Consider the following 15,149-nt stretch of genomic DNA (forward strand, 5'->3'; position numbering starts at 1 on the left):
TAGTGGCGTTTGGTTGGCATTTCCGATTTGCCCGAGCTGGTTGCTGTTCTCGCGGCACAAATTTAAGGCGCACCGCTGAAAGGCGTCCAGCTTTTCTTCAAACCCCACAGGCAATTTCTGGCATATGCCTGTCCGTCGTCGAAGTGAAAAGCCTTTTCTATTTATGAAGTCCGTCACCCAGCACCTGCTGGTTTTGAACTCTCTCCGCGTTAGCCTTTGTTGTATTGCTAACTGCATCGCCCGAATTTTGAGCAGCTCTGTCGTCACGGGTCTCTGTGCCGCCCGCTGCTGTTGTACATATTCTGCGAGCCGGTCTCCTATTTTGGGGAGTCGGCCCTCCTTCAGTCCACTGAATCCCTCTGCGTTGACTTGCTGGCCAAATCCTTTCTTTCTGCTTGCGCCAGTCTTGTACGCAAGTTTCTGGAACACTAAATGCACGTGATGAGGCCCAGTTCCCGTCACTCTCCGCACAATGCGGTCAAACCCATTTATAACGAACAGCAGGAAGCTCGACAATCAGTTCGATATAGCAAAAACTATTTACAATGAACTTCCACAATGCGTTCGTTGTAAGGCGAGAGCTTCTCTTTTTTTTTCATCTCTTCACTTCCGCCTTAGAACAACGCACTGAAGTTTTCTTTTTTTTTGCACGCATGCAGATTTTGTTATTGTGGCTTATCCCCCCTTCTGCATCGCTTCTCTTCGTAGGCAACCATTTGGGATGACAAGTGTTTTTTTTTCTGTGTGCACATGCAGTTTTTTTAGCTTCCTCCCCTTCTGAATCGCTTCTCTTCACTCAGTTTCGTTTGCGTTTTTGGAAGCCTTCCCAGGGGAAAAATTTTGATATAGCCAATGTGTTGTTCGTTATAAAATGTACTTTTTACATGCATTTTTATTTAAATTTTCCGTCAGTTCAATATCGACAATTATTCGCTGTACGGGGTTGTTTTTTTTTAACGGGTTTCACTGTATCACTTCTTTTGAACCCACCATCATGGTGAACGCGACGTGTCTTTGCTGTGGTAACTTCCATGCTCATACGAACGCAGGATGCACACGACTGTGCTAAGCGCTGGCTACGCTTTCAGCCTCTCAACGTGTAGTGGAGCGGCTATTTTAAAATATCAATAGCAATATGGTAGTGCAGTTTTGGGTCGTACTCGATTCTAGTGCGCATGCAATTTTTGGACGTATTTCCCCGGAAAAAGAGTGCGCGTTAGATTTGAGTAAATACGGTAGTATCGGTGGGAAAGCGTTTTTAGCGAAAAATGGTGTGGTGCTTCAGTGAAGATTGAATCGTATTACCAGCGTACGGCCTAAATTTCAATAATCGCTCGTGTGGATTCGTCATCTGCTTTAGGCAGACGTTGGGAAGCATGGATCACCACGACGGATGCCTGTTTCTGGCTGAACTGCACTATTTATGTTAAATACTGTAAATGACTTATTTTTCGCGGGCTCAATATTTTCCGAAATAATTTGTGAAATAATTGAAATAATTTGAGGGTTCTAATTTTCACGACGCGGTGGGGTCTCAATATAGATTCCAACATGTTTACATTTTACCAGAATTGTTCGCGGAACCTATTCTTCGCAAGTTGTAGGTGATTCCAGAAATTTGCGAAAATTAGGTCTTCAGGACAATTAAGTCGTTTACAGTATATATATATATATATATATTTTTTTTAAAAAATAGATGTATCGGTTTACCAGCATCGGAATTCAACAAAACAATGAATTCCAACCCAGATAACATAATACTAGTACTGTGGGCTGTAAAATCGCAGGTTCGATGCATTTTTTTTTTTTTTACTTTTAGTTTTTGCAGTATTATAAGTATTTAGCTTGAAAAGAAGTTAGTGCTGTATTGGAAATTACCGTGCAATTGAGTTCCGCTGCAGCCAATGTTTCCCTTTACTGTGCCATGATATGGGTAAGTTTTTCGGATCTGAACAATTTTACTACGTTGCGATGAAGAGAGAATGCCTCTTCTTGTTACGATCCGCAAACTGCACGTTGGCAGGACAACCCAAACGAGTGAAACAAATTAATTGTTCTAATATATCTGCCGTGAGTGTGACATACGACTGTAACCGAGCAACGCAGCAATGTTTGTGGTATTAAATGCTCTTCTCAGTAGAAGGTGTTCACCTGATCCAATTTTCTTGGTGAGAGCCGCGGATGTCAAGAGGCTAATATTATAAATTTCTGACTAAATAATCTTTTATTCAAACACAGTAGACTCTGCAACTCCATCAAACGACCCGCACCACAACACAGACAGCATCGGCCGCAGCAATACTCTTTTTCTGATGAGGGCTAGCGACCGTCACGAAACTTTCTGATCACCCTGTGCCTCACCTAACGTACATCGGAACTGGGCAGTTCATCGACTAACCTTCAGGTTATTCAAGTAATGCTTTAATTGCATTTTGTTTTATTTTTTCGCTGTTTAATTGAAATTTTGTGCAGGAGAAAGTCAACAAAGAGTAAAAAATGCAGGCTTTAATATTTTTGACGTCTTCATTTTTTTATGACACAGGCTTGCACGGTAAACCACTTCAGTGTGCTTGTGAAAATAGTAAAACAAAAGTAGTTTTAACATCTTTCATGCAATATGACCAGCGAAAAATCAACTAACGGATGTATCAATTGATTAGTCTATTAAAGGGTAGCGATCAGTGGGGTTAATTTTATAATCAAACCACAGCTCCAATCAACATTCAATGTGTTATTAAAGCTATGGTTTATGCGAGATAACAAAAATGTGTGGGACCAGAGGTTCTATACAAACCAGCACACTAAGATTATGTAAGCTTCCGACTTAATAATAATTGCTTCGCTGAATTCACCGCATGTGAAACGATACAGCTCAACCTTTAGTAAGAAGAAAGGACAACAGAAACGTCAAAGATTTAATAAGGAGGGTCAAGCTCAGCCGGAGACAGGCTTGCATCGTCGAGATCCATGCTTCTGAACTTGCGCCCATAGTAGAGGACACACGGCGGTATCCCCGCTTTTGCATGTTTCCAATTTCAGCCGCACGGTGGCGACACGGTTCGTTCTCGAGGCGAAAGTACTACTTGTCTATATGCACATATTTTTTCTCTCCTGTCTGACCCAATCACTAGACTGAAATAGGCTTTAAAGAAAAATTAATCAACCATAAAATGGCCAACATTTTTCAAGCATTTCTTTTTTTTCATGCGCTCAATCAGGTACAATCAATCAATCAATAAAAAAAAAGTATTGGCACACAAATTAGTTAGGATCATTTTGACTCGGACCATCTTTAGACATTTCAGTGATAGCAATGCGGAACATGAGTGCAGATTAGAATGTGAGGTTAGAGTATAATCATTTATTTTGTGAATGTATTTATAAAAAAAATAGATTGCGTCTTGACCGGGGCTTCTGGAGAGAGCTCTTTTTTTTTTTTAGAGAGTTCTTCTCAGACACGAAGCATGCATTTGAACTGCCCTTTGCGTTTTCACTTCCTTGCAAGTACTCTTTGGAGGTTTGCAGCTTATTGCTGAGCAGTGAAGAGTGGCTCAATCGTTCTTGCACACTTTTATTGTTAAAACAGAGCATGCCATGTCGAGAGACGGTCTCCCAGATGTACTTGGCAGCTGTGGAGGTGAGTTGTGCCTTCCTTGTTCCTACTCTTCTACTCTTTTTTACTCATTGCATAGTATGGCCTCGCTCATTTCTTTCTAACCGTGTCATTAAATTGCCACAAAAGATGACAGATCCTTTGCCCCATAGGCACTGAAGTCCAGAGGGCTGCTGCGTTATGAGGCATCCAACTTTGCTCGGGAGGGCCATGAATGTCGGCACAACATTGGCTACTGGAAAGGAGACCAATACCTCGGCATCGGCCCAGGTCCGTTACTACTAGTCTCGCACAGAGCCACAGCAGTTTTGCATCAGTAAAATGGTGGTGAGCTGGGCTGGTTCGTATGATGACATGTTGAACATAACAGCATATAAAGAACAAGGATAAAGGAAAGGAACGTGCAAGACAGAGAAGTACTGGCTCACAACTAAAGTATAAAATGCACGAAGAAACAAGCAGATGAAAGCATCAAAAAGGCTGGCACTATAAGAGCATACCACAGACACAGCTTAAAGGTAGAGTACACAATAACTCTAAATCAAAATGGCATGATTTCAAACTACAAATTAATTATATTAAAGAGGGACATATCCAAAAATAAAGTTTCCTCATCCTACAGTGCTACTGAAGGCTGGCTAACGCACCATTCTCCCAAACTATTGATAATGTGTGCCTCTAGAATTTTGTGAGTGTCTTTGTATTTATATCTTCCAATAATTATTGTACGCTGAAACGTGGTGAATGCAATATCTTCCAATAATTATCGTGCCCTGAAAAGGAGGTGAACACAGACAGGATCTGCAGTGTAAAGGAAGGTGACCCCCCACCGTTCATTTCAGGAATAGATCATATTCAATGAGGCAGTCATTCACTCACCTTTCATCTTTCTTTGTGTCTTGCGCGAGTCAGCGCTTGTGTGTCTTTTGTGTTTCTTTCCTTTGTCCTTTGTGTACTGTTATGTTCAACATGTTTGCATGGCTAACCTTGAGTCATGTCACAACATGCCTAGACTTGTTTCCACATGCTTGCCACTTTCTTTCATACTTGGCTAGATAAGTTATTGAACACCCCTCACACCTACTTTTCCAGCATCCTTTTTGGTGCTGGGGTAATGTGACGACAGGTCTATTTGTTTGCGGCATTATTTGTGTAGCTGTGAGCTGCCCACCCGTTGCAGGGTCCCATAGTCGCCTGGACGTGAATGGGCGGAGGGAGGCACGGATCCAGACTTTGGAGCCTGGACCGTGGCTGCACGAAGTCAAGTCCAGGGGCCACGGAACACGGCTGGTCAGGGCGCTGACAACACTGCAGAGGTATGTCTCGCCACCGGCCTCACTTGCATACATACCCGAGCAAAGTTGGAACGCATTCAGAGGGAGAAAAGAGGGTAATATAGAATTGTCAAGGAAGTTTGCTTAGCTCGAAGCACTCAGAGAGAACCCTTGAGGGCCCATGCACTTGCATTTGGTTGCAGGCATTGAGTTGTGCAGCCGACGAGATAACAGTGTGGCACGCTGGCGCCATCCATGAGGTAGTCCTGGAACTGCATTTAACTAGATGGAAGGTTTTGAAGTATTTGCGAGATCAAATGTATGTGCTATCAATAAGAAATACTGTACGAGACTTTATTTTTGTGGGTTCAATATTGCGAATTTGACAGAGTGGATTTTGAGAATATTTTGCAGGCTGAAATTTTATTGTCCATTTCCTTCCTCTGTCCTTGTAAAATTCGCACTGTTCCATTACAAATTTTATCGATTTGGAGTGATATGCTGTGTATCAATTACCATGGAAGATACCCTAGTTACGTAACTGTTGGTCAACCATGTTCTTTAATTTTTGAAAATCTGAAAGGGGGGTGGGGGTCGACTTATAATCACAACTAAACCTTCTGCTACCAACAAAGCCGAAACAGCCGTGGTGTTTGGAACACCTCGGTTTGCGCCTGTACCGTCGTGGACGATATGAAAATGCCCAGGCGAGCACAGGGCTTACAAGACCTGCCGCACTATCTATCAGAAGAAAGCTCAACCATTATCGAGGCTTCAGCAACTGTTAAATGTTTGTCGTCGCTCCTCGCTTGACCAGCGGTCGTTGAGTTCATGCTGATTTCGCCGAACTGATTGCTCGGCAGGTTGAGCAATCAGTTTTCCAGTGTTTGATAACAAGTTCTCGGGATAAATGACGATAAGCTGCTTTTATTTTATTTCACTGAGCACTACTACTATCGGTGTTGACTCAGCAGTTGTCTGCCGGCCAAGTGGGGCCTAATGACAAAAGTCGAACAGTCGCTGAATTGTGCTCGCTCACACAATAGCCCCGATGATAACTAGGTTGTACGCTTTCTGGTTTTAACTGAAAAACACAGATAAACATCTAGTGGCGAAAATACAAAATCAGTTCAAACTGAAAGACACTGGTCGTTGAATGCTTCTGCCCTAGCGACGGCTATTTTCTTCCAAACTCCTCCCCCATAGAGGTTTGTTTAATGTGTTATCTCGTGGACCCTGCATCCTTCCAGTGTCTATTCAGAGGTTGCTGTGGTTCTTGGAAGACACTGCCAACATCAGTGTGGTCCAGGACCACTGACCTGACAGAATATGTCTCTTCGCCTGGGGAACGGAGATGTGTTCATTGTTATCAGTTTAGTTTTAAAGGGCTTCCAGGGCTACGGGCTCTGTTTGGTGTCAGTATAATATCACCCTGTGTTGAGTTTGCTGGAACTGTTCCACTTTTCTGGATACGGGGCTGAAGGGTGTAAATTTTTTTCCACCTCGCAGTCACAGAAGGTGCTCTAAAATTCCTTCCACTTGCACAGTAAAATTCAAATTCAGTGTCTGTTCTCAACTTTCAATAACAAAAACTCCAATAATAAACAAGATGAAGCTGTGCTGTGCATCTTTTTGGTGATTCTTAAATTAAAGTTTGTTCTGCAACTAAGAAAAAAAAAATTCACATTTGACGTGCTTATTGAGCTCGTTCAAAATAATATGTCTCAATTACTCTCACTGTGGCAGCATTTATTTATGTTAACTAGGGGTGTACTGAGCCTCTTTTCATTTTTTCACTGATTATCACAGTTTCTAGCCTTGACACAAGTCATCCAACTGAAATACTCTGGTGTTTAAAAATTAAATAAGCACCAAAAAACAAATACCAATTTTTCTCAGTAATAAACATTGGAAAATACCTACACATCCTAAGGATAACTCGGCTTTCTTCCCTTAGATAGCGCTAAAGGTCTTCGGAGCCACGAGCTCGCCTGGGCTTTTTCATGTCATCTGCGACTGTACCGTTTTACAATTAATTAGGATTGTCCAAATATTAAAAAATTCCTAGTAGTTTTTTTTAATGATATGTTATTCTGTATTCACTTTGAGATGGACTGGGGCATTTATATTTTTCTGTGTTGATTGCAGCAGGTTAGTCCTTTTGAACGTGCTTCTTAGTGAGCACTGGGGCACTGCAGAGAAGCAGCACCTGCAGAGCTCACTTCTGCCTGTGCTGCTTCTCTGCAGTGCACCGGTGCTCGGTAAGAAGCGCACTCAACGGGCCTAACTCGCCGCGATGAACACTTCGAAAAGTACAAATATTGCAGCCACAAGCTTGGGAGAAAAGCACATTTTCGAAGCGGAATGGTTAATGCGCGCGGCTGGTGTATTTAAAAAGAAGCGTAAACTTTGTGAATGTTTGTATCTACATTGCAATAAAATTTTCTAAATTAAACTGACTACAGTGAAACCCGTTTATAACGAACAGCAGGAAACGCTACGATCAGTTTGATATAGCAAGTAGTTCGATATAGCAAAATCCATTTACGAAACCCAGCTACGACTTTCACGACGATTAAATATCGATCTTTAAATCGCTGCAGCCACCCAGATCCAGCGGGGAAGCCCTCAACGTTCAGGAGGGATGCAAAATCTCTAGCCTTGCTTTGCAACATCGGTCTTTAGACCGGCAGGTTCCGCGCACGAATGTCCAAAAACCATTGGTACAGCGCTTTTTCCACCTTGTCGTATGCCGGCTTGCGGATGCGCCTGCTGTCCGCATTTGGCAGTTCACGGGCCTTGTCTCGGATGGCAGACTTGTTTTTAAGAATTGTACTCAGAGTACTTCTGGGGATCTTTAGGCGGCAGTAACGTCTGATTTCTTTTCACCGTGCTTCACACGACTGATGATGTCGACCTTGTCGGAAAGTGGCAGAGCCTGCCGCTGCTTCGTCGTCATTTCGGGCGTGAACTAGCTGGTCCGCACAGTGAACAGAGAGTGCAATGGGGACAAGAAAGACGACAACAAAAGACAACAAAATAACGAGAAGAAAGGAGGGAGGGAAAGAGAGAGAGCTTTGCCTGGTGGTTGACGCTTTCAACGGCATGTGACAATGCTATGGAATCGGAAATGCGATAGGCTTATTGCCTCTTGGGGCGTGGCGTGTCAAGCCCCAAGTGAACGCGCAAGGTGAAAAGGGTCAAACTAGAGTGCCTTCAAGTTCTCTTCGGCGGGACATGAAGGCCCCCTAGGTCAAACTAAAGTGACTTTAGATGAAACAGGGCGCGAAGAGAAAGGAGGCGAGAACTTCTCTTTCTTTCTCATCATATCTTCGCTTTTGCCTTGTAACAATGCGCTAGAAAGATTTTTTTTTTTTTTTAGCTTATCTCCGTTTTTTAATTGCTTTTCTTCGTAAGCAACCGCTTTGCACTTAAACAATATTTTTTTTCTGTGCCCCTTCGGAATCGCTTTTCTTCGCTTATTTTTGTTTGCAGCTCAAGCTTTGGGAATTTTTTTTCTTTCTTACACTTTTTCGGGCGAAGGCATTGGCTGAAAGACGATTGTTTGCACGTTTTTGGAAGCCTTCCCGGGAGAAAAAAGTTTGGTTATAGCCAATATGTTGTTCGTTATAAAAAGTACTTTTTACATACATTTTGATTTAAATTGTTTGTGAGTTCGATATCGACAATAATTCGCTGTATGTAGGTTCGTTCTAAACGGGTTTCACTGTATTATGCAGAAGCATATGCTAGGCAGAAATGCCCTTACAACCTGCATTATTCATTTGTGATTGAAGAAAATATATTGGCATATAGCAAAAAAATTTATAAATCTCTTTATAGCGGGGCAGAAGACTTTTTTTTTTTTTTTTATTTATTTTATTTTGGGGCGAGGGAGTCGTGCAGCATCAGCAATGTTCGTGGAAAGGGTGCAGGCTACCGTTCCCACAGCTCTCACAGCGGGCACTCCCTGCCCTTCCTACACCCATGCGTATGCCCTTCCCCTTGCTTTTGCCATCCTCCACTTTTCTTTTTACTGTTTACTGTCTTTCTTTTCTTACAACTGCTCTTTCGTTGCGTATATTCCAGCGCGTCTGTGCTGGCTTGGCGGTCTGACAGCCCCGCGGATCGCGGGAAAAGCAATGGGTGGTGGGGCTTCGTTCGCTATATCGAGTGTCCTCGCCATGGGAGTTTGATACAAAAAGATGACGGTTCTATACTATTACATGTGATTTTCAAGGGGTTGTTTGGACTATTTGATATAAACAATAATTCGAAATACCCGAGTGTGATATAACCGGGCTCGACTGTATTATGCAGGAATGTATGCTAGGCAGAGATGCCCTTACAACGTGCATTATTCATTTCTGATTGAAGAAAATATATTTGCATATAACAAGAAAATTGATAAATCTCCTCGATTACGCATGGTAGGACAGCTTTATAGGCCTAATTTTATGTCAAGTGCATAATTTACTTGCTATCCCAATGTTGGCATTGTACTTTCTGAGGCGACTGTTGGTAAATATAGTTAGAGTAAAACTAACTTAGCTTAGAAATAGATGAGTGGAAGCTTGGGAACAACCTTCACGCGTTCAACAGGGTTTTCGTTCAGGCATGGTGCAGTGGTGAAAGCAGGGGTGTGACATCTGCGCCAATTGCACCATTTTGATACAAACCCAATTTTCTGTACCTAGTTGAGCCAAAAACGCAAAATCGGTCGAAATTGCTTCTCACTGTGCCAAAGTAACTAAAAAACAAAAAAAAAAAAAAAAACGTCTGCGACGACGCTAGATTTAGCAGGAAACGAGAGCTTGGTTGGCAACGTTCAATCTCGTCACAGTAGAGTACACGGCACGGGTACAGAATGGCAGAAGCAACCGCCGAATTCGAAGATTTGAGCTGTAGTACCCTTCTCTACCTATGATACGTGGTCGTTTCCCGATTTTCCTACTATTTTCCACTGTCATTTGGGACTGCAAGCTATCGATGTGCCGTCATGCGGCCTCGCTGTCTGGCCGCTGGAGGTATGACGCACAGGCTATCAAGATGAGCAAGTATTTCTTTCGTTTTGAAAGTAAACCTTTTCTTAAAAGTGCTATTGAGCCCTCCATTGTGTAATTGTTCATTCGTGTCCGTAATCTTCTCGTCAAAATAGACGGCGGCGGTGCCGTGAGTATTTTCGGTTATCCCACACCTGCTTCCAGTGCGTGAATAATCGAATGAATCAGTCACACACTCATATTTAGCGTGCATGTGCTGCTCATAGATTTTCTACCAAATCACTATGTACCTTGTGACTCACTTTTTGTGGGGAGTGTTTTTTATCTGCGCGGTGCTTTCTACGAGCGTCCGATCGATGTCTTGTTGTAGTAAACCGTGCTTTCCTCTTCATGCTCTCTAATGACCGCTTTAAAAGGTTTTGCACTACAATTGCGCTTTGGCACCAGTTCGTATAAGCTTGAGGTCGGTGCCCCCCTACTTTGCAGCAAGCGTGTGTTTCCTGTCCTCATCTATGCGCATAAACCTTGCGTTTGCCTTTTCCGTTTTTTTTTTTCTTTTATATTTTATGCTGGTGTGTATCGACGCTGATGACTTATTGCAACCAGGGTGGAAAAAAATAACGTACAAAAAAGAAAAGTCAGATTTATGTGATTTAAATCAGATTTTTTTATGATTGAAATTGCTGATAAGCTGCTCTAATGTTTTCTGCTCCAAACTGTAGACTTTTCTGCTCTGAAGTTGCTCCAAGGTGCGTAAACTGCTGCTCCAAAACAAGAATTTTGTGCTCCTACGCTGCTCCAAAATCTAGATTTTTCTGCTTTAAAATTGCTCCAAAACCTGTTTTACCTGTCTCACCCCTGTGAAAGGCTTAGAGAAACAATTTCATATTTAAGTTGTAAATATTCCGCAAAAAATACTCTTCACTTTGAATTCGCTTCGAGCTCCAAGTCTACTATTCAGACATGTCTAGGAATAATTTTTTTTTAATGGGCACAAAGGGGTATTACGATTTGCATTTCAGCATAAAACACGCAGAATACACTGTGGTTATCAACATGTAGAACGAACGGCCGCACGCCGTGCAAAGTTGCTTGCCGAGTCGGCGAGGGGCGACAGATGATGCAAGAGCCACACTGGAACAGCCTCACAGCCTCACTTGCAGGCCTCTGATCACACAGTTCCACATTCTTCGTCTGAACAATCTGTGCAGCACCGCGTGACAGTGCTGGAGGGTGCCGACCTACATTTCTTTGTATGGACACGTGTGGTCTGGATGTTTTAGGGTTTTGGTGCTTGCTCACAGCCATTTTTCATACGAAAGCAACACACAACTGTGCCACTGGAGGCACGTTTGACGTCTTGGAACACCTTGGTCTGCCAGTGGCGTCCGCAACAACAGAGGATCGTATCGATGATGGAAAATGAAGAGGTTTCCATGGGCGGAAATCTGGATGCTTTCCAGATTTCAAGCTTGCAACACACGTGACAGAAATGCATGATCAGTTCATGCCCGTGATATGCGATGCGATCATCCAGCAAGTATGGAAGATGCAGTCATCTGTGAAGGGCAGATTTTGTTGAACTGCGGTGTACATTGGGAATGTTGCAGCGATGACGGCGGGAACAACAGCGCGAGCGAGGGCAAATCATAATTCAGGGATTAGTAAACGTTCACCGTGAAATCAACCCTACAGTTGTTTTTTTGCTTACATATGCAATGTGGGGGAGTCACCTTGCAATTGAATCAACTGACAATTCTGTAAATACGAATATTCACGAAACCAATTCTTCACAATTATAAGTCGAGAATTTTGTGACAAGTAGGCCCTCGGCAATAATTAAGTAACTTACAGTAGTTGTTTATAACATTGTCAAAAGTTTTCCAAGTTGTGCTTAAAGAATAATGCACAATAAAATAGAAAATATGGTTACCCGATTGACTATGCCAGTGTGTTCTCTCGTTATAAGCGAGCACAAGGTTGCTCAGGGCTGCACTCAGTTTCAACCAAGTGCAAATATGTGAGCCAGCCTTTATGGCCTATTTACAATCAACTGAAGGTTCTGCACGATTTCCAGTAACGAAACTGAAGGTGTTGTGCTATTCGCAGCAACTTGACTGAAGGTTTTGCACTATTTGCAAAATCTGATCTATGTGCTATGTATGAGAAATGGTCAATTATAAGATTGTCACGATTATTTCAAGCCCACGGTGAAAGCATGATGCTTACAAAATAGTCATGCCCGAATAGTGGATTTTTAGTTTGAAGGAAATAGTGGTTTTGGCTGAATATTTTTTAATCGAATATCGAATAGATTCTCAATCTTTTACTATTGTGCACCGCGCTTAAACAAGAATTCAGCTGAGCTCATGAAGGTTGTTCCAACCTTTCTCTTGTCTACTTCTCAACTCAGTTAATTTTAATGTAACTATATGAACTATGGTATGTAAACAAGAGATTTGTCAAAGCTATCCTAATCGAGGGGATTTCTAAATCTGCTTTCTCTATGTAAATATTCTTTCTTCTAACTCAATTGTAACAAAAAAACACACAAAAAAAAAAACAAGCATGAACGATGAACGTAGGCTGTCAAGACATGACTGCTTAACATATACTCTTCCATAATTGCGGTGGATCAGCCCCGTTGATTAAGCTTCTCACAGAGCGCCTTCGCACTATGGGAGTGCAATACCCACGGAGCAGGTGGGCTCCACAAGTATTGCTTCCCCGCAGTGCTCGGTGAGAAGTGCACTCAACGGGGCTATCCCGTTGCAATCTACACTTTAAAAAGTTTGAATGTCAAAGTTACCTCGAAGTGTATATCGAATAGCATATTATTCGAAAATTGAATTATTTGCACAACACTAATCATAGCTGATAAAGTTGGGGACGCACAGAACGTGTTCCTTAGCAGCACGGCGATACTTGGCTAGCATCATGCTAGTGCCGGTTGAAAATCGGCCCCGATATCGGCCGAATGTGCGGTTTTGCACCATGTTCCGACATCGGGCAGGTACTGGTGCACACTGTTTCGCCACCAGCCTAGTATCAGCGGGATATTGTGCGAGTACTGCCCAGATCGGACTGCCGGCCAGGTATCGGCAAGATGTTACATATGCATCTGCTCTTTGTCGGCTGGACGTTAGTTGCCGATATAGGGCATACACGGACAATCGAAATTGTTTTCGATCTTTCCCAGAAGTTTTTTAAGTCACTGTCATTACACACAACTTGTTCTCAGGATGTTCACAGAAGTGACACTTCTGTGTGGAACGGAATGTAAACTATTAAATAGAAGTGCACTGTTTTCATGTCAAGTAATACTCGTAAACCAAACACGAAGGACCGTGGAGAATAGAAAGTTTTAGTAGATCGATCCGAGACTTGATAACAATCCTTGATACTCCGCAGCCGCCTTTCCGCATACATCGTATCGTTATTGGAGGTGTCGGAACAATCTACTAAAACTCTGCTGAAACGGTAGCGGAACTACTCTCAGAAGCATGCTTGCAGTGCACTTATGAATAAAAACAGCAATATCATGTAATCTGTGATACATGCATAATCTGACTCGGGCTGCACAGAGCAGCGCAAACTCAAAGTCGAGAAAGAAGAAGGTCACCCTATATTCATTGAAAGTCTAGCTGTCGCCGATGAGCAGCTCTTTGTCAAAGCGCGTCCAGCAAACACAGCACAATAATTCCATGGACATTGAGAGAAAAAAACAGCCATTACTGAAAAAATGGCATGGACGCATTCCGGCTGTTCATGTCGAAAAACCACGGCCATGACTGCAACACACAGAACACTGAAGAGTGCATTTCGGAAACTGGACCTACGTGGCCCCCTAGCCATCACGATAACTTGGCAAAGGGCTAAGACTACGGCAGTAGTGAGCCCATCAGCATTTCAGAGCGAGTCAAGTGATGAACTTTCATCTAAGCATTTTTTTCCTACAGAAAGCGGTCACATGTTCCGCTCCACCTCTCTGATTTGCTTGAAGTGATGGTCGTGCTCGCTTACAGCCACACGAAGACACAAAAGAAAGTGGGGAGGCTTAATAAAAGGCAAGGTCGAAGGGAGCTAAACACTGCAGATAATCTCTCTCTGCCTCTTTGCCTGTCTTTCTCGGCTCTTTGCCTGTCTTTCTCTGGCTAAAAGTAAGCAAACACCGTTTTGCCTAGTCTTTTCTGTTTTTTCTACGTCGGTGTTGAGGCGGTCAAGAAATTGAAATACTTCGCCGGCATAACCTATTCACAAAGGACACTCTCAACACTCAACTAAAAACTTCACAGATATTTGCCGAATCAAAATATATCGACACAATCTTTCCGATTTGTCACCAATATCGGCGCAATACTGTGTGCTGCCTGGGTTGCGAATAAGCTGGGCAGATGCTGTGTGTGTGTGTGTCACGTCATGAGGCTAGGTGACGTCAGGGTGTCACATGATGGCTTGGTGTCAAGGCCATTTACACAAACTGAGCTTTGTTACGTCACGGCGCGATGGTTGCATGTCAGGCGCACTTCCGGTCTTGGGCTGTAGGCAGAAGTTACCATGTGGGACGTGCATTCCTATGTTGTTTTGGAATGAACCAGAGGAAAACCTGTCTTCTCATCAAAATGCTGCAACCGGGGTTGTACCAAAAGAGTCGGGAAAGGTTTGAAGGTCTGTTTTCGTGTGTTTTCTGCCTCCTCGGTTTGTCCGAGAGCATGGATAGGTGCCGTGAAGAAGGAAAACCAGACACCGTCGGACCATGATTTCTTGTAGGGGAAGCACCTTGGGTTGAGTTCACGGATACTTGTGGTCAAATTTATTTGGTTTGTCCCAACATGAGCTTGGGAAAACCGCCAAGTTGTACGGACCACCTACTGACTATGTTCAGTGCGTCTTCAAGTTCAACAACCGCCTGATTGCCCAAACTGTCATCTGCTCTTTCAAACGTTTCTGCTTGTTGTCGTCTGCTCGTTCAAACGACAGCCGCCCGTATACAAAACACTGACCCGGTAATTGCGATAAAAAGTAAGTGCAGGCCTCAAAAGACTTTTAAAGGGGCGGTGCAATGATTTTAACACTGAACGAATGTGCAGCTTGTATTTTTTATATTGTTTACTTCGGCATAAGTAAGAGAAAAAGTGCCATCATTCCCCAAAATACCTCTATTTCGCTGCGTAATCGCAAAATAAAAAGCACTTTTTTTTCACGACCTGCGGCCACATGGTGGCCGCAAATGGAACCTGTGGTGTGACATCATTCGGA

At 43.0% G+C, this 15,149-nt stretch overlaps 1 protein-coding gene across 1 annotated transcript in view; it reads left to right on the forward strand.

Annotated features, from left to right (window-relative positions):
• LOC8053665 (radical S-adenosyl methionine domain-containing protein 1, mitochondrial) overlaps positions 1–15,149 on the forward strand; it is a 47,139-nt gene that overhangs the window by 23,124 nt on the left and 8,866 nt on the right. Inside the window, exons 8-10 of the mRNA XM_029972717.3 lie at positions 3,587–3,637; positions 3,766–3,883; positions 4,794–4,929. Of these exons, the coding sequence (XP_029828577.2) occupies positions 3,587–3,637; positions 3,766–3,883; positions 4,794–4,929 (305 nt within the window). The remainder of the gene's footprint in view (positions 1–3,586; positions 3,638–3,765; positions 3,884–4,793; positions 4,930–15,149) is intronic.

This window comes from Ixodes scapularis, unplaced genomic scaffold (assembly GCF_016920785.2).
Source record: "Ixodes scapularis isolate PalLabHiFi unplaced genomic scaffold, ASM1692078v2 PGA_scaffold1__304_contigs__length_218370807, whole genome shotgun sequence".
NCBI lineage: Eukaryota > Metazoa > Arthropoda > Arachnida > Ixodida > Ixodidae > Ixodes > Ixodes scapularis.